Source organism: Ovis aries, chromosome 12 (assembly GCF_016772045.2).
Source record: "Ovis aries strain OAR_USU_Benz2616 breed Rambouillet chromosome 12, ARS-UI_Ramb_v3.0, whole genome shotgun sequence".
Taxonomy (NCBI): domain Eukaryota; kingdom Metazoa; phylum Chordata; class Mammalia; order Artiodactyla; family Bovidae; genus Ovis; species Ovis aries.
In genome coordinates this window covers 3429234-3454290 of record NC_056065.1, presented here as the reverse complement: position 1 = coordinate 3454290, position 25057 = coordinate 3429234, and the positions used below count along the sequence as shown (strand labels likewise).

The following is a 25057-nucleotide window of genomic DNA, read 5'->3' as shown; positions in this document are numbered from 1 at the left end:
ATATCCACTGCCCCACCCCCATGCCAGCTGTTCAGCCTGGAAACAGCTGGCTGCTTCCTCTCCTGATGGGACTGAAACAGTATTCTCCCCTCCAAGTGGAAGTGAGAAAGCAAACAGGAAAGGATCAGAAACAATAAATTAGGTCAGCCAAGCCTGGGTCCTTGCTTAACCTAGGCCAGCCACTCTGGCCTAGAGGAGAGGATCGGCTCAGATTCCCCTTCCTCTGGAGGAGCCACAGAGGGGGTTGGGTTCCACCCACGCAGTCTGGTTCTGATCCATTCTAGAATAACAGCTCAGCAACGGAGCTCAGAATTTGCAGCCCAGGAACTTCTCCTGGCTGTACCATTGGAATTAACCCCCTTCACCTCTCCCAGTAGCAGTGCCTCTGTGCCCCTTCCCTAGTCTTCCAGCATGCCTTCCAAATCTATGTTGTATAGATAGTGGTTCTCAAATTTAAGAGGACAAGAGGATCACCTAGGGAACTTATTAAAATGCAGATTACCTGGACCCACTCCCAAAGATTCAGGTATATTAACTCTGGAGAGAACCCTGAAATCTGCCTTTTTAACAAATATGCCAGGGGATTCTGACACCAGCTGATGGCTGACCACAGTTTGAGAATCTCTGGTCTGTGATGTGAGGAAAAGATGCTCTCATGTGAAGACTTGTGTTCACTTTGCTTTTACATACCTTCAATCATGGAGTCTCTCATTTTTCTAAGCTAATTCTTAGGACCTATTAGGCGTAGACCTTAAAGATATTATAGTGAAATTCTACAACCATAAACTCCTCGGGTATTAGGGGGGAAAAAAAGCACTCAGTTTTTAATCAACTTAAATCTAACTCATTTCTCAAAAATTCAACCTCAGGCATTATTGAAGCCTCCAAGCACCCCCACCTTGAATCAGGCCTCCAAGCACCCCCACCTTGAATCAGGCCTCCAAGCACCCCCACCTTGAATCAGGCCTCAAGGTCTTATGCAGTAGCATAGCATCAGGATCCCTTAGTCTGTGATCATCAGTCCTTGTGTTTGCCTCTGAGACATCCATTATCCTGCCCGCAAGGTCACTTCAGGTTGCAGATTTCCTCTGATTCCTTGACCTGTCTGGGGGGTGAGAGCTCTGGATCCAAGATCTCCCCTGAACATCCCCTCTGAGATTTCCTGCCTCCTTGGACTCCTGCCACAGAGCAGGACCTGGGCCCCTGCCATCGAGGAACCCTGGCTTTCAGGCTCCCAGGTTCTCCTCTCTTGGCCTCAGAGGTTCTCTGCCTTTCCCTTTCCCTGTGGGGCACCTGCGATAATCTCATCAACACAGTTAGGCTTGTACAGAACAGAGGTAGGCAGACATCAATGGCAGAAATCTCCAAAGCCAGGAATTGTGAAGGGACCCCTTTGAAACCAGGAGTGGAAAGTAGAACAATGGACCTAGAGGTTATCATACTAAGTGAAGCAAATCAGACAGAGAACGGCGAATGTCATCTGGTGTCACTCATGTGAAATCTAGGACAACGATACAAATGAACTTACTTGCGGAACAGAGATAGACTCAAAGACATGGAGCACAAACCTGTGGCTATCAAGTGGGAAAGGTGTTGGGGAGGATAAATGGGGAGTTTGGGAACAACAGATATACACTATTACATATTAAGTAGATAAACAGTGGGGGCCTACTGTTTATAGCACAGGGACCTACATTCGATATCTTGCATAACCTATGATGGAGAAGAATCTGGGAAAGAACAGCTCTGTCTGAGCGTGGATAGCTGGGTCACTTCACTGTCCACCTAAAGCTAACACAACACTGTAAGTCCGCTATACTTCAGTTTTAGAAAGGATACTCAAACAAAACGTGCGTGCAACACATCATCCCAAGGTTGCTATAAAGCAAGAGCCAATGGTGTTTTTGAAATTTTCCTGTCACCTTTAAATTATTAAAAATACCTATCCAACTACATGAACACAGAGCTATGACCCTGTCATGGACTCAAAAAACACATCTGTACTTGTGGGATCTTTATGCATACGCTTAATAGCTTCATGATAAATCTGTTCTGCCTGAAAGTACTTAAAAATGGGATCCATTTCTAGAACAAAAGCACTAACTCAATCAAAGTAAAACACAAACTACCATCTCGAATTCGTCCCACCACACTTTAACTGATAAGCTAGGGAGTCTTTTTTCAAAGAACATTCATAATGGGGAGGAGTCCCAGCCCCAGCTGGGGAGGAGGACAACTTACTACCTTCGGGAGAATGGGACACTAGAGAGTATCCTGGGACTATCCAGACCTGAAGTTTGACTCTGGGAAGATCGAGTCCTCCTTCAGAAGACAGGAATAACCAGAAATCATGTTCTACTTTTATTCTTGCCTTGGAGAAGGAAATGGCAACCCACTCCAGTGTTCTTGCCAGGAGACTCCCAGGGACGGGAGAGCCTGGTGGGCTGCCGTTTCTGGGGTCGCACAGAGTCGGACATGACTGAGCAACTTCACTTTCACTTTTCACTTTCATGCACTGGAGAAGGAAATGGCAACCCACTCCAGTGTTCTTGCCTGGAAAATCCCATGGACGGAGGAGCCTGGTAGGCTGCAGTCCATGGGATCACTAAGAGTCAGACATGACTGAGCGACTTCACTTTTATTCTTGCCTGGAGAACCCCCATGGAGAGAGGAGCCTGGTGGGCTACAGTCCATGGGTCACAAAGAGTCAGACACAACTGAGCGACTAAGCACAGGGGCACAGCGTGTTCTACTTTAAGAGGATCGCCATCTATAGCAGTAAAACTCCCCCAGAGAGTGTTTGTTTCTAACCTGAGCAATACACAAGAAAGCTTGGGCAATAAAGAAATGGTGCTTAGATTTCTGGATACCTAGATTTCTACTGATAGAATAACCTGGCCATGGGTATGAAATGAAGCCGTTGGCCTCCGTGGCCATCATGGAGAGAGGGCGCTTAGCCTTGGACCATGTAAGGGATGTCTCTCTAATGCCCTTGGGAGGTGACTCCGTGTTCCTGGCTGAAATGGTATCTTAGAAAGGTTTTGAAAGTGGGTAGGCTGAAGGACAAAAATCCCTGGCTGCAGTCTCCTAAGGAAGATCCAGACGTCTTCTGTGGTGACACAAGGGCCCCAATTTTCCAGGTAGCCTGCATGCCACCACTTCCTTGGCTTGGCTGCTCACATAAAGCTCCATTTCTCTGGATTCTTCCTTTCTAGGTACTTGTATTGGCAACACAGACAGCAGACACTATCTAAATCTTACCACTGGCATCTACCGGTTCAACCCCGTCTACCTACAGCCTCAGAGCTTCAGTAGGTGAGTGAGTGGAACAGGTTTGGACAGCTTGGTGGAGAGAGGAGATACATCTGACCTGTCCCTTTGCCACTCATTCTCCTGACAGTCCACAGAATGGGGGGAACCTGGAATTTGTACAAACTAAAAGATACAGCAGAGCCCAACTGGCCAGCTTTTCTCAGTGTCAGAGTCTTGCCACTGCCTAGAATTTGGTGGAATCAGTGACTGTTTTTCAGGGGTGGAGATAATCAGATGACTGGAAAGAACCTGGTAGAATTAGGACCCTTGAGTCCCACCTCTTCCTTCCTTTGAGAGAAGCCCTCCCCTCTGGATCTCATTTGCCCCAAAAGTGGGTACTCCAGAATTCTCAACTTCCACTTAGTGAACTGCAGACACATTTGAGGTCAAAGATGAACTCATGCTTTGAATTCTCAAAACATACTTTGGGAATCTAAAACATATTCACCAGTTTCAACTACGGTATGTGAACTACTACTTTGTGGGTTCTTCAGCAAATTTTTAGTCCTGGGATAGAGGGGCATGATTTCCATTTACTTCTCTGCTCCTTACCATACCCAGCTCTGATTTCCTCATCATAAGTCAAGTTGTTTGAATATATATTTGAATTTGAACTTAAGAACAGATTTCATGGGAAGGGGGTCCATTGGTTCTTTTAAGGAGTGTAGGTTATCTCCTTTCACCTTTGAGGTTACATGTGTGCCTCGGCTGTATTGCTGTGTGGAGGCAGGCTGTGGGCATCGGATCTGGTAGTGAAATTCGAGATGAAGCGGAGAACCCCATAGGTAGCCTGGGTTCCTATCCACTTGTGCCCCTAATAATGTGGGGAGGGGTGGCTGGCATAGGGGTAAGTCTAGCTGGGACTCCAGCCTTAGAGAGAGAATTAAAAGATAGCTTCCCCTCGGAGGAGAAATTATTAAACAGATTCCAGAGCAGGAGATGATTTGCACTCCCCAGGACTGTCATCTGCTCCCCCTGTACTTTGCCATGGACGTAGATCCTGCAGAGGTGACCAGCGTGTCATATGGAATCTCACTTCTTCTAAATGGCTGCTCCCACCTTGCCCACTTCCTACCCCTGGAGGGTCAAAGGCCAGTGGCTTCAGCGGTAGGGTGCTCTGCCATAACATTTGCACTAAAGCAATGGCCTCTCCTCCCAAAACTTCTCTCCCTCAGCATCCATGGAATCAACGAGAAAATCTCGGTGGAAGCCTATGAGACCCAGGTGAAATTCATCTTCGAGTTTATCCAGAATGGTGACACGGACGTGGAGCCAGTTCCTCACCTGCACGAACTGTGAGGTTAGAGACCAGCTGGATTAGGGATGCCTGATGCTGGACCAGGACTAACCCAAGGGGGAAAGCCAGTGTTGATGTCAAAAATCATGTTATAATGACCTCACCCACCTGCCTTGGTCACTCCTAAACTCAGTGAAAAACAAGGCCGGGAAGAAGGGGAGGACCAGCAGGAAGCTGGCCTCTCCCTCCAGACAGCTCCTCGATTCGCCATCCGTTATTGCCTTCTTTTCCGTCTTTTACAATAGAAGGTATCTGGCTTGACTGCCTTGCACTGGTGATGTCAGTGCTCCTTGTTGAGGCCTAACTGAGCAAACACAGATTTGAAAACTATCAACCAGATTTTACCTCTTAAAAGTTTAATTTAAGGCACGCTTGTTGGGCTGCCTTTTCCTCGGCTTATAAATTTGTTCTTGCCGTAACTTCCTTTCCTTTTTTTCCCCCTCCCTTCTTGGATTGTTTATCTGGCTCTTCATCTCTCCCCTCCTCCCCCTGCCTCTCACCTCTTCCCCTTCCTTTTATTCTGCACCTGGAGCAGGACTTAAACTGTGTCACTACCATAATTACCGCAACAGCTGGTCAAATAAAGTAGTCTGTGCAGCACCGTCTGATCACTGGGGGTAAACTGAGGCCGGGGGCTTTGGGGGAACCCCAGACCTCCTGGTTCTGGAGGTTGGAGCCTGGAGAAGACAACCTTCGTCCTTGGGCTCCTCCCAGGGGCTCCCTGGGTTTCGCTCCCTCCCCTGCCCTGTCCTGCCACCTGCTGCTGCTGCCCCACCCCAGGAGGCCCTAATCTGCGGAAACATTTCCCTGGCACATCCTGCAGGCTCAGCTCCCAAGAGAAAGGCAGCCTCCCTCTGGAGCCCAGGGGCAGCAGGGCCCTGGCCCTGCCGTCGTGTCCTGGTTCAGACTTATCGAGGGAAAGTGGAGGGCAAGTGGGGAGCAGACTGCCTACAGAGGCTCTGCTCCACCGGTGGGGCAAGGGCCAGCTGCCCTCCCTTAGGGGACCGCAAAGCTCCAGTCTGTTTTCTGTGGGGTCCAAGCCGGAGCATATTGGAATCTGCTCAGTAGCTGTCAGGTGGGGGGCATTGAAATGCAGCATTTCTTGGCTCAAGGCTGGGAGCTATGCTTTGTGAATCACAAGGGAGTCAAGGTCACGGAGGGAGACACAGACGGAGCTGGGACTTGAGACGACATTCCCTCTTTTTCTCCTGTCCAGACAGGACCTTCCTCGCCTTCCTGGGGTTTAACAGCAGTGGGACAGTGGCTTCTTTTCCCTCCTCAAAATCCCCTGCCCCTTCCCACCCACCTGTGGGTGTGAGCAGCTCCTCAGGAGCTGGAGCCTAATGAACAGTGTTCAACACGGGCAGCAGGGATTATTTCAGGTTCTCTGCTACTCCCCCTAAGATTCACATTCCTTCCCTCGCCCTCCCTTTTTTGGCCAATTCTGTATTTAATTTAGCCTTTGTTAGAGGGTGAGCTGAAGAACAAAAAGGACTCTTCACATCTGTACAGAGCTGTACAAAGTACTTTCCCATACCAGTCTGACTCAACTTGTGCTCTGTCGTGTCCGAGTCTTCAGGACCCCATGGACTGTAGCACACCAGGCTGCTCAGTCCATGGGATTGCCCAGGCAAGAACTGATTGCTGTTTCCTCCTCCAGGGGATCTTCCTGACTCAGGAATCAAACCCGAGTCTCCTGCGGCTCCTGTGCTGGCAGGTGGATTCTTTGCCACTGGGCCACCTGGGCAGCCCCACTTAGCTCACTGGAGCCCCATGAGAACTACATGAAGAGGCGCCATTCTTCCTACAGAGGAGAAATTGTTTCCCAGAGAGATTACATGTCTAGCTGGAGGCAAATTCAAATGCATGTCTCCTGGCCCCAAGCTCATTGTTACTCCATGATCCAATGTGACAGATGCAATCTACTTTAACGAGATTAAATATTATTTAATACTGACAACAACGCCAAAGGTTTTATTGCCCCTGTTTTTAACAAATGAGGCAACTGAGGCTCAGAGGTTAACTAATTTGTCATGCAGGTGTTAGGGGCAGAGTCTATCTGAATCTAAAGCTTGTCTTCAGAGGAGTCATTTGCCCAAGAAGACATAGTTCTGAAGGGGCAGCCTCAGAATTCAAATGCAGCTCAAAAATCCCCAAATCCAGTGCTTTTTCAGTCATCCTACACTGCCTGCCCCCAAGAACCTCTGGTGTGTGGCTCATTCATTCTGATTCAGGGAGATCTCAAGGACAAAGGTGGTTCTACTATTGAATTTGGTTCTGAGCTCAAGTTCTCTGTTCTCCTGGCTGACCTTTTACTATTCACACTTGTCCCACTGTCTGCCAACTTTCCTTACCACCCCCACCCTCAGCTTCTGTGTTCAGCTCTTCTCCCTTCTTGAGTTTGGGGACAGCCAGGCCTCTAATGATCTGTGGGATAACTGGGGAAAAAGCGAGCAAGGGTCCCTGTCCCTATCTGGTCTTCCTTCTCTCTTCTAGCATCAGAACAATAGTCTTCCAAGCCCCCGGGGAGGGAAGTTCTCCAGAGGGAACTGCTCCAAATCCTGGCTCTGAGAACACAGACATTCCAGCCCTTTGGCCCCTGAAGTTTTCTGAAAAGAACAGTTGAACATGCTGGCCAGAACAACGTAACATGATACTGGGTAGGATGGGACAATGAACCTGGAACTTTCCTCCACCTTTACTCCATCCGTGTATCACTCCCCAAATCCATCTGAAAGAGATCGAGCAGATAATCACATGTACACTGCACACTCCCATCAATGACATGGCTCAAGTATCCTATTCATACCTCACTCTCGAAGGTTGGAAGGAAGACACAGTATTCATAGGCAAAGAAAGTGGAGGAAAGGAGTAAATTTGGGCTGAAGACCTTTGATTTTTTTTTTAATTTATTTTTTAATGAAGGATAATTGCTTTACAGAATTTTGTTGTTTTCTGTCAAACAACATAAATCAGACATAGGTACACATATGTCCCCTCCCTTTCGAAACTCCCTCCCATCTCCCACCCCATCCCACCCCTGTAAATTGATACAGAGCCCCTGTTTGAGTTTCCTGAGCCATACAGCAAATTCCCATTGGCTATCTATTTTACGTATGGTATTGTAAGTTTCCATGTTACTCTCTCCATACATCTCACCCTCTCCTCTCCTCTCCCCATGTCCATTAATCTATTCTCTGTATCTGTTTCTCCATTTTTGCCCTGTAAATAAATTCTTCAGTACCATTTTTCTAGATTCTGTATATATGCATTAGAATACGATATTTATCTTTCTCTTTCTGACTCACTTCACTCTGTATAATAGGTTCTGGGTTCATCCACCTAATCAGATCTGACTCAAATGCATTCCGTTTTATGGCTGAGGAATGTGAAGTCAAGTGGGCCTTAGAAAGCATCACTACGAACAAAGCTAGTGGAGGTAATGGAATTCCAGTTGAGCTATTTCAAATCCTGAAAGATGGTGCTGTGAAAGTGCTGTACTCAATATGCCAGCAAATTTGGAAAACTCAGCAGTGGCCACAGGACTGGAAAAGGTCAGTTTTCATTCCAATCCCAAAGAAAGGCAATGCCAAAGAATGCTCAAACTATCGCACAATTGCACTCATCTCACATGCTAGTAAAGTAATGCTTAAAATTCTCCAAGCCAGGCTTCAGCAATACATGAACCGTGAACTTCCTGATGTTCAAGCTGGTTTTAGAAAAGGCGGAGGAACCAGAGATCAAATTGCGAACATCCACTGGATCATGGAAAAAGCAAGAGAGTTCCAGAAAAACATCTGTTTCTGCTTTATGCCAAAGCCTTTGACTGTGTGGATCACAATAAACTGTGGAAAATTCTGAAAGAGATGGGAATACCAGACCACCTGACCTACCTCTTGAGAAATCTGTATGCAGGTCAGGAAGCAACAGTTAGAACTGGACATGGAACAACAGATTGGTTTCAAATAGGAAAAAGGAGTACATCAAGGCTGTATATTATCACCCTGCTTATTTAACTTCTGTGCAGAGTACATCATGAGAAACGCTGGACTGGAAGAAGCACAAGCTGGAGTCAAGATTGCTGGGAGAAATATCAATAACCTCAGATATGCAGATGACACCACCCTTATGGCAGAAAGTGAAGAGGAACTCAAAACCCTCTTGATGAAAGTCAAAGAGGAGAGTGAAAAAATTGGCTTAAAACTCAGCATTCAGAAAACGAAGATCATGGCATCTGGTCCCATCACTTCATGGGAAATAGATGGGGAAACAGTAGAAACAGTGTCAGACTTTATATTTTTGTGCTCCAAAATCACTGCAGATGGTGATTGCAGCCATGAAATTAAAAGACGCTTACTTCTTGGAAGAAAAGTTATGACCAACCTAGATAGCATATTCAAAAGCAGAGACATTACTTTGCCAGCAAAGGTCCATCTAGTCAAGGCTATGGTTTTTCCTGTGGTCATGTATGGATGTGAGAGTTGGACTGTGAAGAAGTCTGAGCGCCGAAGAATTGATGCTTTGGAATTGTGGTGTTGGAGAAGACTTCAGAGTCCCTTGGGCTGCAAGGAGATCCAACCAGTCCATTCTGAAGGAGATCAGCCCTGGGTGTTCTTTGGAAGGAATGATGCTGAAGCTGAAACTCCAGTACTTTGGCCACCTCATGCGAAGAGTTGACTCATTGGTAAAGACTCTGATGCTGTGAGGGATTGGGGGCAGGAGGAGAAGGGGACGACAGAGGATGAGATGGCTGGATGGCATCACTGACTCGATGGATGTGAGTCTGAGTGAACTCCAGGAGTTGGTGGTGGACAGGGATGCCTGGCGTGCTGCGATTCGTGGGGTCGCAAAGAGTCGGACACGACTGAGCGACTGAACTGAACTGAACTGAATACTCCATTGTGTATATGTACCACAACTTCTTTATCCATTCATCTGTCGGGGACATCTAGGTTGCTTCCATGTTCTGGCTATTGTAAATAGTGCTGCAGTGAACAATGGGTTACCTGTGTCTTTTTCAATTTTGGTTTCTTCAGTGTATATGCCTAGGAGTGGGATTGCTGGGTCATATGGTGGTTTTATTCCTAATTTTTTAAGGAGTCTCCATACCATCTTCCATAGTGACTGTATCAATTTACATCCCACCAACAGTACATTCCCATTCCCTTTTCTCCACACCCTCTCCAGCATTTATTGTTTGTAGACTTTTAGGGGCTCCACTGGTGGCTCATGGTAAAGCATCTGCCTGCAATGCAGGGGACTCAGGTTTGATCCCTGGGTTGGGAAGATTCCCTGGAGAAGGAAATGGCAACCCACTCCAGTACTCTTGTTTGGAAAATCCCATGGACAGAGGAGCCTGGTAGGTTACAGTCCATGGGGTTGCAAAGAGTCCAACAGGACTGAGCGACTTCACTTTATTCTGACTGGTGTGAGGTGATATCTCCTTGTAGTCTTGATTTGTATTTCTTTAACAATGAGCGATGTTGAGCATCTTTCCATGTGTTTGTTAGCCATCTGTATGTCTTCTTTGGAGAAATGTCTGTTTAGGTCTTTTCCCCACTTTTTGATTTTTTTTTTTTTTTCCTGGCATAGAGTTGTATGAGCTGCTTATATATTTTGGAAATTAATCCTTTGTCAGTTGTTTCATTTGCTATTATTTTCTCCCATTCTGAGGATTGTCTTTTCACTTTGCTTATAGTTTCCTTTGCTGTGCAAAAGCTTTTAAGTTTAATCAGGACCCACTTGTTTACTTTTGTTTTCATTTCCATTACTCTAGGAGGTGGGTCATAAAGGATCTTGCTTTGATTTATGTCATCGAGTGTTCTGCCTATGTTTTCCTTGAAGAGTTTTATAGTTTCTGGTCTTACATTTGGGTCTGTAATCCATTTTGAGTTTATCTTTGTGTATGGTGTTACGAAGTGTCCTAATTTCATTATTTTACTTGTAGCTGTCCAGTTATCACAGCACCATTTATTGAAGAGGTTGTCTTTGCCCCATTGTATATTCTTGCCTCCTTTGTCAAAAATAAAGTACCCATAGGTTCATGGGTTTATTTCTGGGCTTTCTATCTTGTTCCATTGGACAATATTTCTGTTTTTGTGCCAGTACCATACTGTCTTGATGACTGTAGCTTTGTAGAATAATCTGAAGTCAGGAAGGTTGATTCCTCCAGCTCCATTCTTCTCTCTCAAGACTGCTTTGGCTATTCAGGATCTTTTGTGTGTCCATATGAATTGTGAATTTGTTTGTTCTAGTTCTGTGAAAAATGCCATTGGTAATTTGATAGGGATCACATTGAATTTGTAGATTGCATTTGGTAGTATAGTCATTTTCACAATATTGATTCTTCCTACCCAGGAACATGGAATATCTCTCCATCTGTTTATGACATCTTTGATTTCTTTCATCAGTGTCTTATAATTTTCTGTGTACAGTTCTTTTGCATCCTTAGGTAAGATTATTCCTAGATATTTAATTCTTTTTGTTGCGATGATGAATGGGATTTATTTCTTAATTTCTCTGATTTTTCATGCTAGTATATAGAAAAGCAAGCAATTTCTGTGTATTGATTTTGTATCCTGCAACTTTGCTAAATTCACTGATTAGCTCTAGTAGTGTTTTGGCTTCCCTGGTGGCTCAGAGGTTAAAGCGACTGCCTGGAATGCAGGAGACCTGGGTTCGATCCCTGGGTTGGGAAGATCCCCTGGAGAAGGAAATGGCAACCCACTCCAGTACTCTTGCCTGGAGAATCCCATGGAGGGAGGAGCCTGGTAGTCTACAGTCCACGGGGTCACAAAGAGTCGGACACAACTGAACAACTTCACTTAGGGTTTTCTATGTACAATATCATGTCATCTGCAAACTGAGAGTTTTACTTCTTTTCTGATCTGGATTCCTTTTATTTCTTTTTCTTCTCTGAATGCTGTAGGACTTCCCAAATTATGTTGATTAATAGTGGTGAAAGTGGACACCCTTGTCTTGTTCCTGATCTTAGGGGGAATGTTTTCAGTTTTTCACCATTGAAAATAATGTTTGCTGTAGGCTTATCATATATGGCCTTTACTATGTTGAGGTAGGTTCCTTCTGTGCCCATTTTTTTGAAGAATTTTAATCATAAATGGTTGCTGAATTTTGTCAAAGGCTTTTTCTGCATCTACTGAGATTATCATATAGTTTTTAATCTTTCAGTTTGTGTTTGAGGTCTCCTCTTTCCAGGCTTCAAGGCTGAATTCTTTCTTCTTTTTGGTTTCTGGCCTCTTAAGGTTGGTCCAGTGGTTTGTGTAAGCATCTGTATAGGGTGAGATTTGTTTGTTTTTTTCCTCTGATGGGCAAGGCTGAGTGAGGTGATAATCCTGTCTGCTGATGATTTGATTTGTACTTTTGTTCTGTTTGTTGTTTAGATGAGGCACCCTGCACAGGGTGCTGCTGGTGGTTGGATAATGCCTGGTCTTGTATTCAAGTGGTTTCCTTTGTGTGAGTTCTCATATTTGATACTCCATAGGGTTAGTTCTATAGTAGTTTAGGGTCTTGGAGTCAGTACTCCCACTCCAAAGGCTCAGGGCTTGATCTCTGGTCAGGAACGAAGATTCCACAAGTGGTTTGTTATGACATTAAGTGAGATTAAAGCAAATATCCAACAACGAGAAGCCAAAGATGAACCCTAGACAAATGGCAGTTACAAAATCAGGGAAATAATAATTTAAATAATGGAATATATACATATACACCCACGAGCAAAGTTAAAATGGTCCAACAAAAATAAAGTATAATATATTGACCCAGTGAACAAAGAAAATCAAAAAGTATATTTACCAGTTAAGAACAAAACTAACTAGAGCACAAACTGGAAAACAAAACTAAAGCAAGGTGCCAAGGGGGGAACAGAGCAATGAGAACAAAACTAACAAATATATTGAGAGGACAGAAAAGAAAGAAGGAATAGATATGCAAAGTTAAATAGAGGTAGATTAAGGAGATTTATACACACTGAAGATTAACTGCAAGGGGAAAAGGACAGTAGGAGGCAAACAAAGGAATAAATGTATAAAAATAGGTATTAAAAATTAAAATTATAAAAAAGAGAAAAGAAAAAAAAAGCAGAAGAAGAAAGAAAAGAGGGGGGAAAGGAAATCTCCGCAGAACTACAAAAGCCCAATGTAGAGGCAGGAGTTTATAACAACAATAAAAAATGTGACTCAGAAAAAATTTGAAAAGCTCAGATGTTTAATTAGATTTCATAGTGCCAATAAAACCAGCAACTACTATGGGGGGAGTGGGGGGAGGAGAGAAAAAAAGAAAAAATACAAAAGAATCCACAGAACAAGTCAAAACATAAGAATAATAAATGTTTTTCTTGAGTCACTGCTGTCAGGGTCCTTTCCCTCACTGGGAGTCACAGTCCACCTCACCACCCTAGGATGCCCTCCAGCACTGTGCTGATCTCTGGACCTGCTGGGGGGCAGCTCAGATTCTAACCTACTCCTATGTGTTCTTGCCTTCAATGTCCACAGCTATCAGAACTAGTGCATTTTCTTTTGTGGGAGCTCTCAATGGCCTTTTATATATTCCATAGACACAGAGTCCTGCTAGTTGATTGTGTGGACTTCATCTGCAGGTTGTACAGCTGGTGGGAAGGTTTTGGGTCTGCTTCCTTAGCCACACCACCCCTGGGTTTCAATCGTGGTTTTATTCCACCTCTGCTTGTGGGTCGTCCACTGGGGTTTGCTCCTGAGGCTGCCCTGGAGCACTTGGGTCTGCCCCAGTGAAGGCCAGGTGTGGAGGTGGTGCAGCTGCTGGGGTCGCAGGGGTTCTGGCAGCACCAGGTCCTCAGGGGAGTTGGCGGCTAGGGCAGCAGGAAATATAGTGCAACCAGTAGGGGCCAGTACGCTCCAGTGTTCTTGCCTAGAGAACCCCCTCCCTGACAGAGATGCCTGGCAGGCCACAGTCTACCAGGTCACAAAGAGTCGGACATGATCCAAGCGATCCTGCGCACATAGACACAAGACTTTTTTGCCTGCGGCAGCTCTGCCCCAGCTCTTGCCCCAGAGCTGAGCGTAAAGGTGGCACAGCTACTTGGGTGGCAGGGCCTTTGGCAGCACCGAATATGCAGGGACACGGGCTGCCTCCACGGCAGGAGTTGTGGCTTATCAGAGTCTTTTTTCCAGCCTCATAGCTGGCGATCAGAAGGCCCCTCTGGCCAATCTTTCTCCATTGCTTCACCCATTCAGGCCCTTAGAGGGCTCCCTTGCCTGGGGTCCTTCTCTGTTGTTCAGCACGTCAGGCACATAGAAGGGGCCCCTGGCTGGGGTCCTATGCTGTAGTTCAGTGAGTCAGGCATTTGATGGGCCAGCCTCTCTGTTGTTCAGCTGTGGATGCTGGCCTGTGGGGAGAGAGAGGCTATGGTGATGGCTCCACCCGCTATGTGTGACTCAGCAGTACTGCCTTGCTTCCATGGCTGCCTGGCTTTCCTCCACAGGCATTTCCCACCACAATCTCCTCCCTTACTTTGCCTCCATCTGTCTCTCCAAAGTCAACAGCAGCCCTCGAACTAGGATTGCTCCTCAATCCCTAAACTCCAGCTCCCAACCACTGCCTCTTCCAGGAGACCTGCATTCCTGCCCGGCATATGTATGGCTGCGACAAAGACGGTCTGATTCTCATTCCATTTATTCTCATTCCATTCCATTCTCATTCCATTCTCATTTCCATTCCAGATCAGGTGTTTCACTCTCAGCCTTAAATGTTTCTCCTCTGACTCTGACAACTGCCCCGCTGTGGGGATGGGACCCCTGCCTCAGTTTCCCCACCCGCCGAGGGCGGGTCCAATCCTACTAACACTCCTGTTTCTCCCCCTGGCTGCTTCATCCTCCCGAGTTTTGCGTGGGTCTATAAATTATTTTCCTCTGGTCAGGTCCTCCTGTCCACTCTCAGCTGGTGTTCTGCATGCACGTCTGTGTCTGAAGGTGTAGTCCTGATGTATCCGTGGGAAGAGATGTACTCCACGCCCACCTACTCCTCTGCCAACTTGTTCTCTCCTGAAGTCCCTTGATTTTGATTGTAGGTTGCTGTAAACTTGGCCATTCTCAATCCAGTATTCTTTTCTTCCAGAGGAAATAATAGAGACCCAGTTTTTTCTGAAGAGCTGGACACTTCTTTAATTTTTAAAATATTTAAACCTAATTAAATATTTTAATAAAAATGAAGCTATTTGCAATTTCTATGTTCAGTGTCCATGTGGCTGTTAATAAAAAGCATATCATGTTTCATGTGTGACATCTAGACCTACTGTTGACTTTTAAAAATGCACAGCATGGGAGTTGTGAGTTAAGCTTTGTTTGCAGCAAAGTGAGGACTGCAGCCTGGGAGACAGCACCTCAGATAGCTCTGAGAAACTTCTCCAAAGAGGCAGGGAGAAAGATCAGTACATATGTGATTTTGGTGAAGGGGGAATATGTGTAGTCAGGCACATATTTTCCCAGAAGGTTTCTACTAGTCTCATGAAACTTCGGCTAGTCACAAGGAACAGTTGTCACCATGAAGGATTTTAGTGTTTTTCTAGATATGGAGGGATACAAGAATTGAACTCATAAAATCAGCTCCTGAAAACAGAAGACCTATCCTATCAGTTTTCCCCCCAAGCACAGAGTGCCTCATTTCTGCTCTCCACTCTAAACTCCTTTCAGTGGGTATTGAAGGACAGCAGTAGCAGGAGCACAATTTTATCAGTGTAGAGGTAGATGGTAAGTGCCAATTTTTAGTTGACAGAGTGCCATCACAGTCATAAATTCGACCAGACTTTGGGAGGCATTTCATGACAATTTCACTATTCCACGGTGCAAGGAAGGCTCATTCCTAGGTCTGGTGAAGATTTCGAAGACAGGCTACTCACTCAGTGTGCTATGACTGGACTAGGTCTTATCAATAGTAATCAAAGGACTCTGGACCAACCTGTCTTAATCTGTTATGGTCCAGGAAAAACTCCCTCTTATGGTACCTTCCCATATCTAGAGTTGCACTATTACAGTCATTGATCATGTACAGAACTGTATATTTGATCAACTGCTTCAAATTGCTTAGTCATTATTATTTTCATTGGGCTTCCCTGGTGGCTCAGAGGTTAAAGCGTCTGCCTCCAATACGGGAGACCTGGGTTCAATCCCTGGGTCGGGAAGATCCCCTGGGGAAGGAAATGGCAATCCACTCCAGTATTCTTGCCTGGAGAATCCCATGGATGGAGAAACTTAGTAGGTTACAGTTCATGGGGTCACAAAGAGTCGGACACGACTGAGCGACTTCACCTCACCTCACCTATTATTTTCATTGGAGGTCCAATCACACATTTGGTAATGCAAGAAACAACTATCTTGTAAAACAAACAACATACAAATAACATAGCTAGCCATAGTATTAAAGTCTTAAGTAAGAATGAAGCCAGAACTTATACTAGGTGCATCCCAGTGTATTCTCAGGTCATCTGACTTAGACTATTCTGTACCAATTTTTACCTTTCAGGGAAATTTTATGTTGGCACTGTCCATAAGACTCCTAGCCCAGTCTCCTAGTGTTACTAAGGCTGGTTATCCTTAGTATAATTTAATTGTTCCCAAGATAAAGAAGGGGGGCTTAAATCTGAAATGACCACAACCTAGTGTTAATGTCATAAATCCATCCCATAATTTTGGGAGGTTTTATCCTTGAATTTTTGCTGTTGCTCTGATTGAGCTTGAATAGCTTAGAGGAAAATTCATATTATGGCCAGGGTCAGAGAAAGTATTATTAATTTGCCAGGTGAGAGAATTCCACCTAGTAATATCAAGAGTAGCCTAAATAGGACTGAACTTTCTTCCAATTAGACTCTTGAAGTGGAGAAATCCACCAAGGTAATCTAGAAGTAATAGATGCAGATAACTGACCACAACTCAACAACTGGGGTTGATTTTTAAAACTAGCATAGGATCAAATAGATGATAGAAAATTTTTGATTTATATGCAAAAGTCTAAGAAGTCAAGATCACACAAATCAGGTCCCGGATCTTGGTAAGCTGTCTACTTCTCATATCATTTTCTTCTCTTCCTGGTGTAGGTGTAGTTTCCTCTATTTGAGCATCGTTTTAAGGTGAGTTTGAGGTCAGCACTCCTCTCTCTAGGCAGTCCAGTATTTAGACTGGCTCTCTCTAGGTTAGTCCAGTAGTCAGTCCAGCCTTTAGAAGTGGGAATTAATCCAAGAGTCAATTTTCCTTCAGTTTTACTGTACATGAACTAGTTAAGAATACTTGATTTAAAAGTCCTTCCATCCAGGTTGGAGATAGCCCTTTAAATTATGTCTTTTCCAGTATATGTAATCCCCTGTTGGCAGGTCATGGAGCGTCTGATCTTCATCCAGAGATTACTGAGATAAGCTTCAGAAACAAAACTTAGAGTATCCTTTTAGTAATTTGATTAATTTAATATTAATATAACATAACAGCAAGGAACTATCTGGCAAGTGAGTAAATACAGACCCTCATTTACATAATTGGGATTTGACATTCATTGAAACATAATCTTTTTAATCTCTAAAATTACTCTCATTTCTACCAAACATATCCAAATTAAGATTAATTTGTTTGCAAAATAAGTCTGGTCTCAAAAAATATATCTTGGCCTGATAATTTATATAACTATAATTGATCACATAGGCTTTTTGCTTTACTGAAATTGTTATAAGGAGTCTCAAACAACTTTTTTTTCCCAAACTTAAAACTTCCAACTGAACTTTAGAAAAAAACCTCTCAGGGCTAGGAAAATTATGCCAAGGGCTTACTACATGTTTCACCTTTCAAATCTAGGTGAGCTTCTCCCTTTACAAGGTCCCCAAATACCTTAAGATTCTGTACCAGTTGGCGAGGTAGCTTTCCTTTTGTTGTTCAGTCACTCAGTCATGCGTGACTCTGTGACCCCATGGACTACAGCACGTCAGGCTTCCCAGTCCTTCACCATCTCTCGGAGCTTGCTCAAGCTCATGTCCATTGAGTCGGTGATGCCATCCAACCATCTCACCCTCTGTCGTCCCCTTCTCCAACTTACCTGTCCTGATTTACTGATGAAGCTGCTGGAAACCTAACAGATTATGACATCTGGAAGGTGCAGATAGAAAAAAAAAGGTAAGTGTTTCCGTTCTGCCTACAAAAGTATGATTTACCAAATTACTGTAGGTCATAGTTAGTTTGATGGGACGGTTTTCCTTTCACCTGTAAAACACGGATTCAACCCAGTAATTTTCAGACAGAAGCCATAAAAATTATAACCATTTTTACCGGTTTACTCAGTCCTTTTGTTAACTAACTCTTTTTGTTAACAGTTTTTGAAGCCATCTGGTTTATCCTTAGGATTCTTTAATTTCTTACTCAGTTCAGCATTATGGTCTAAAAGTCAGAAACTTACATTTATCCAATTCTGTTAATCTTCTTGAAGAGGAATCTGTTTTGCAAAAGCCTCAGCCTAAAACCATAACTGTCTATAACGACAACTTAAGGCTCATTTAAAATCTGATTGCAATGCAATTGACAAAGTAATGCGGTTACTGCTGTGACATACAACACTTGCAGATAATAATTAGAATTATGACTGATAACATCTTACCAGGACATTTCAGAATTTTAGGAACTCCATATAAATTTTAGAATATATTAGTAACATTTACCATACAATATAACCTGAGAAGATCTATTACTCACTTGACAGTACTTCCAATGTAATTTAATGTATCAAATGAACCTAGTTTACATCTCTCTTTGGGATGTTTCTGGGGCCCTTTGAAGCATCCCTTAGCTAGAGGTCAAAGGACTTCATTAAATTTTGATATAGGAAGTTTTGTCAAAAAATATCAAAAAGAATTTAGAACACTCAATCAGATAGGATCATAGGTCCCTATGAAGCAATAGTTATTCACTTAGCCAAAGTAACAAATTTCAAAGACAAATACAGAGCAGATCACTTAAAAGTAAAGAGCTCAGAATCTGTTATCAAAGGCAGTTTAGCATCTTAAGAAAACTTGTGATGCACAAAATCTTTTTTCAGGGCCCACTTTTCACAAACTTCTTTGTAGCCATCACTTTCTATACCATTACTATTTTCCCACTCAGAAACAGCCATCTGTAAGTCAGACCTACTTCTTTTTCCCTTAACAAAATGCAATTCTGTTCTTCATGCCTTTTTTTACTGAAAACACATCCTACTTTCCTTAAGCAACCATGAGCTGCCCTTTATATTAGCGTTCTGTAGATTGGTGAGCATAAATACTAATGATAATTTCTAAAAACACTTCCTGAACATCTCAAGATGGCAGCAAACATATTCATGAATAGCCTAAAATATCCTTAGTCTCTCGGTAAGAGGAAGCCAGTGATTATTAATTACTGTTTCAGTTATCTCATTTTATTTGGGAGTGACCTAGGTATTCAATAAGCTTTCATCACTTAACTTAGCACAACCCTAGTAATTCAATTTCTCAAAATCTGGAGAGACTAAAACATAATTACTCTTAATGGAGCTTATCTGAAAGCTCTTATCTCATTTACATTTTCTTTCCTTAAAAGTTTCCTTAAAAGTTTCTTCACATTAAGTTCCTTTCCTTGCTGACAAATTTGTGACAGATACAATAAGATCTTATTTAGTCTATATTAAACCTAAGCACAATGAAAGTATTATACTGATGACTCTAAGACGTGTCTATATTAATCAGATCAACAGACTTGAACATTAATGCCAGGTTGCTGTTGCTCAGTCACTCAGTCATGTCCAACCCTTTGTGTCCCCATGGCCGGCAGCATCTCTCAGAGCTTGCTCAAACTCACGTCCACTGACAGGTACTAATTTAATACTGAGTATTTCCCAGTTCACATGAATCTGAAATTCGTTTAGCTTAATTTTTCTTATATTTAGAATTGTTTGATTTGTAAGCACTTACTTTTCTTCAGGCAAATTAAATTAGGGCTCATTAGCAAATTAACCTCAGAATTCTATCCAAAGACAGATACATGCTGAGACATACATATATTCAGACAGACACAATGAGAGATCTAGCTTCATTCCCTGTTTTTGGTGTTTGTTTTTTAGTTTCGGGAATTAGAGATGGTCTTGATAGATAAGTGATCCTGAGAGCTCTGGTCTCAAGGCACAGGGACTGAAAACCAGGTTCTCCTAAATCAGACTTCCTCCCTCAGGACATTTTCTTTTTCCTTCAGGCTAACTTTCTCTTGAACAATTCTTCAAGAGATGGGAATACCAGACCACCTGACCTGTTTCCTGAGAAATCTGTATGCAGATCAAGAAGCAGCAGTTAGAACCGGACATGGAACAACAGACTGGTTCCAAATTGGGAAAGGAGTACGTCAAGGCTGTATATTGTCGCCCTGCTTGTTTAACTTATATGCAGAGTACATCATGAGAACTGCTGGGCTGGAAGAAGAACAAGTCAATGACAGACTGCAAGCAGCCTTTTTGCATCCTTACGTAGTTTCGAAAGAAGCTTCTAGATACCAATCAAAGTAAGCGTTCTATTCAGTCTGTTTGATCTTGTGGCCAACATTTTCTAACTGTGTGCACAAAACTATAAATTTTGGAATATCAAAAGAACCTCAATTTGGTCATTTTAGGTTGAGATCTCCTTTAGTATAGTTTCCCCAAGTTAAGTAGGTACTTGCAAGTTTAAGTTTGAAATATCAATAACCTCAGATATGCAGATGACACCACCCTTATGGCAGAAAGTGAAGAGGAACTCAAAAGCCTCTTGATGAAATTGAAAGAGGAGAGTGAAAAAGTTGGCTTAAAGCTCAACATTCAGAAAACGAAGATCATGGCATCTGGTCCCATCACTTCATGGGAAATAGATGGGAAACAGTGGAAACAGTGTCAGACTTTATATTTTTGGGCTCCAAAATCACTGCAGATGGTGATTGCAGCCATGAAATTAAAAGATGCTTACTCCTTGGAAGAAAAGTTATGACCAAACTAGATAGAATATTCAAAAGCAGAGACATTACTTTGCCAACTAAGGTCTGTCTAATCAAGGCTATGGTTTTTCCTGTGGTCATGTACGGATGTGAGAGTTGGACTGTGAAGAAGGCTGAGTGCTGAAGAATTGATGCTTTTGAACTGTGGTGTTGGAGAAGACTCTTGAGAGTCCCTTGGACTGCAAGGAGATCCAATCAGTCCATTCTGAAGGAGATCAACCCTGGGATTTCTTTGGAAGGAATGATGCTAAAGCTGAAGCTCCAGTACTTCGGCCCCCTCATGCGAAGAGTTGACTCATTGGAGAAGACTCTGATGCTGGGAGGGATTGGGGGCAGGAGGAGAAGGGGACGACAGAGGATGAGATGGCTGGATGGCATCACTGACTCAATGGACGTGAATCTGAGTGAACTCCGGGAGTTGGTGATGGACAGGGAGGCCTGGTGTGCTGTGATTCATGGGGTCGCAAAGAGTCAGACACGACTGAGCGACTGAACTGAACTGAACTGAACCCTGACTGAGGTGTTAGTTAAAGGCTGGCTCTCTGATGCTCCTTATTTCTGTATTTCAGAGCCTCTGTTTCCCGTTTTAAGCTGAGTTTGTCAGAGGTAAAATTCCCTAGTGAAACTGTGTGGTGGGCCGTGTGAGCTTAGCTTCTCTAGCCGTCACCCCAGACATTTCAGATCTTCTTATGTGTCTCAGTTTCTCCCTCCAGCAATCTAAGACCACCAAGGATACTCAGATCACTGAATCGCCAGTTCTTAGTCTCCACCCGCTGCAAGCAGAGCAAGTGCTTTAATTAATGAATGGGTTTCCCTATGGGACCACTGCATGATGTGAGGACTCAGCATTTACCACTCTTGTAAATTTCTCAGTCCCCTGAGAAAACTGTAACTGGTCAGGAGGAGTCTCATCCTTCTTCTTCAGCGCTAAGCTCTCATGTAACATCTTCACTTTTACCCTAACGAATTACTATTAAGGCAGCTGAATTGAGGACAAGTGTCAGATCAGCCTTTCCTGACCACTCAGGCAAGACCACTCAATCTCCTGCTGCTGCTACTGCTAAGTCGCTTCAGTCGTGTCCAACTCTGTGCAACCCCACAGATGGCAGCCCACCAGGCTCCCCTGTCCCTGGGATTCTCCAGGCACGAACACTGGAGTGGGTTGCCAATTTCCTTCTCCAATGCATGAAAGTGAAAAGTGAAAGTGAAATCGCTCAGTTGTGTCCAACTCTTAGCGACCCCATGGACTGCAGCCCACCAGGCTCCTCGGTCCATGGGATTTTCCAGGCAAGAGGACTGGAGTGGGGTGCCATTGCCTTCTCTGACTCAATCTCCTACAACTGAGCAAACCCTGGTATCTTTCAACCAGCCCCCACCCCAGTATCTTCCAACCAAACCCCACCCAGTGTCTAGAGGCTGGATGGGTGTGTCTCAGTATCTTTCAACTCCCCACCCTCCACCAGTATGAGGGAGGAATCGGGAACTGGCAGGACAGGTCTTCAGATAGATATTTTTAGGAGCTAATTTTATTAATATGAGCCCAATTCTTATATTTCCCCAAATCTAGAAAAGCACTAAAATCCTTCATGGTGCTGACTGTTTCTCACGACTAGCAAAAGCTTCATGAGACTAGCAGGAACCTTCTGGGAAAATATGTGCTTGATTGCTTGTATTCCCCCTTGACCAAAATCATGTATATACTGACCTTTCTCCCTGCCTCTTTGGAACAGTCAAAATGTCATCAGCAAATATTACACTAATTCTTGAGTGCCTCCAGAACCAGAAATTGGAACTCAAAGAGAAGCAAGAAAGTGGTCACTCAGCACTCCTGGGAAATAACACACCGTGCAGGAACCTATTGCCGTCATGCTATCTGAGAGGAAGGATTTGACAAGTCAATTTTCTTTTCCCTTGGCTAAGCACACTTTGACAGCTCAGTTCCTCCCTGCTCTCCAAAGCTATGTCGTCTCCAAAGTTCACAGTGACACAACCCACAACGCCACATCTTTGGGACGTTTCAGATGTAACTTTTCTTTTCCGAAGATACAGAGCAACTTCTGTAGAGAAGTGGTTCTCTGGGGCCTGAACTGTGTTAGTCTCAGAAACGTGTGTTTGGGGTGACCAGGTGCTCTGAACCAGCACTGAGAGCTGAACCCCAGTGGACAGAAGCACCTCTAGGTTTATAGTAGATTTAGTTCTTTTGTGGCCGTAATCTGCGGTACCTTCTAAAGCATGAGACTGGGGGTAAGGAGCTCTCTTGCTCAGATCTAGGAGGTAAAATCCTATTGTATATGCCCCATGGTTCCTGGTCAGGGATCCCTGGTGCCTCAGACAGTAAAAAGAGTCTGCCTGCTATGCAGGAGACCCAGGTTCCCGATCTGGGTCAGGAAGATCCCCTGCAGAAAGAAATGGCACCCCACTCCAGTGTATTGCTTAGAAAATCCCATGGATGGAGGAGCCTGGAGGGCTACAGTCCATGGGGTCACAAAGAGTTGGACACAACTGAGAGACTTCACTTTCACTTTCACGGTGCCTCCTGAGGGCAGTCAGGAAGCCCTCTTGGTGAGAAGGTCACGAATAAGCTAAGACTTCAAGATTAGATAAGAGTTAACAAGGCAAAGAAGTGGGGAGAATAGGGGAGGGGGGAGTGTAAACGATGTGCCAAACAGAACAGAGTGTGCAAACAAGAGCCTGGTGCCTCCAGGAAACCAGAAGGAGGCTTGACGGGCCTCGTGTATCAGGACAGGAACTCTGGAGCCTCACATGCCGAGAGTGGGAGAGGGGAGAACAGGTGAGGGGGTACTTTCCCTCACTTCCACCTTTCCATTCTTCTCATCTTCACTTTATTCGTTCTTTCTAACGTACATACATACAGTGATTGCTATATTCCAGACACTGTACTAAATAATTATACCTAGATATAAATATAGGTAAAGGGATAGGTACAGAAATAGGGATAGCTATAGATAGATAGCACCAAAAATGTGCTAACCATCAGACAATAGCACTCATCTCCCATGCTAGTGAGGTCATGCATAAAATCTTGCATGCTGGGCTTCAGCATTATGTGAACCAAGAACTTCCAGATGTCCAAGCTGGGTTTAGAAAAGAAAGAGGAACTAGAGATCAAACTGCCAACATTTGCTGGATTATAGAGAAACTAAGGGAATTTCAGAATAACATCTATCTCTGTTTCATCAACTACGCTAAAGCCTTTGACTTTATGGATCATGACAGATTGCGGAAAGCTCTTAGAGAGGTGGGAATACCAGACCATCTTACCTGTCTCCTGAGAAACCTATATGCGGGTCAAGAAACAACACTTAGAACCCTGTATGGAACAACTGCTTGGCTCAAGATTGAGAAGGAGTATGACAGGGCTGTCTGCTGTCACCCTGTTTGTTTAACCTATACGCTGAGCACATCATGAGAAATGCCAGGCTGGACGAGTTACAAGCTGGGATCAAGATAGATGGGAGAAACTTCAACAAACTCAGATATGCGGATGATACCACTCCAAGGCAGAAAGCCAAGAGGCGCTAAAGAGCCTCTTGATGAGGGTGAATGTAGAGAGTGAACGAGCCAGCTGAAGACTAAATATTAAAATAAAACTAAGATCATAGCATCTGACCCCATTCACTTCAGTTCAGTCGCTCTGTTGCGTCCGACTCTTTGCAACACCATGAATTGCAGCACGCCACGCCACCAACTCCCGGAGTTCACTCAAACTCACGTCCATCGAGTCAGTGATGCCATCTCATCCTCTGTTGTCCCCTTCTTCTCCTGCCCCCAATCCCTCCCAGCATCAGAGTCTTTACCAATGAGTCATCTCTTTGCATGAGGTGGGCAAAGTATTGGAGTTTCAGCTTTACCATCAGTCCTTCCAAAGGAATCCCAGGGCTGATCTCTTTCAGAATGGACTGGTTGGATCTCCTTGCAGTCCAAGGGACTCTCAAGAGTCTTCTCCAACACCACAGTTCAAAAGCATCAATTCTTCAGCGTTCAGCTTTCTCCACTGTTCAACTCTCACATCCATACATGACTACTGGAAAAACCATAGCCTTGACTAGACGGACCTTTGTTGGCAAAGTAATGTCTCCGCTTTTCAATATGCGATCTAGGTTGGTCATAACTTTCCTTCCAAGGAGTAAGCGTCTTTTAATTTCATGGCTGCAGTCATCATCTGCAGTGATTTTGGAGCACAAAAATATAAAGTCTGACACTGTTTCCACTGTTTCCCCATCTGTTTCCCATGAAGTGATTGGACCAGACGCCATGATCTTCATTTTCTGAATGTTGAGCTTTAAGCCAACTTTTTCACTCTCCACTTTCAGTTTCATCAAGAGGCTTTTGAGTTCCTCTTCACTTTCTGCCATAAGGGTGGTGTCATCTGCATATCTGAGGTTATTGAGATTTCTCCCAGCAATCTTGATTCCAGCTTGTGTTTCTTCCAGTC

General features: G+C 44.1%; 1 protein-coding gene and 1 non-coding gene across 3 annotated transcripts in view; both read left to right on the top strand.

Moving 5' to 3' along the window:
• The window catches only part of PM20D1 (peptidase M20 domain containing 1), a 32295-nt gene extending 17414 nt beyond the window's left edge, over positions 1–14881 (top strand). Inside the window, exons 12-14 of one of the 2 annotated variants that reach the window (XM_060396288.1) lie at positions 3216–3315; positions 4488–4612; positions 7935–14881. In XM_060396288.1, the coding sequence (XP_060252271.1) occupies positions 3216–3315; positions 4488–4611 (224 nt within the window). In that variant the 3' untranslated portion in view covers position 4612; positions 7935–14881. Of the gene's footprint in view, positions 1–3215; positions 3316–4487; positions 4613–6269 lie in introns of both variants that reach the window. The other variant, XM_027976223.3, reaches the window with a different exon arrangement.
• On the top strand, positions 11235–11306 carry TRNAS-GGA (transfer RNA serine (anticodon GGA)). Its single transcript has one exon. It is a non-coding gene; the product is annotated as a tRNA-Ser (tRNA).
• Positions 14882–25057: the final 10176 nt, after the last annotated feature.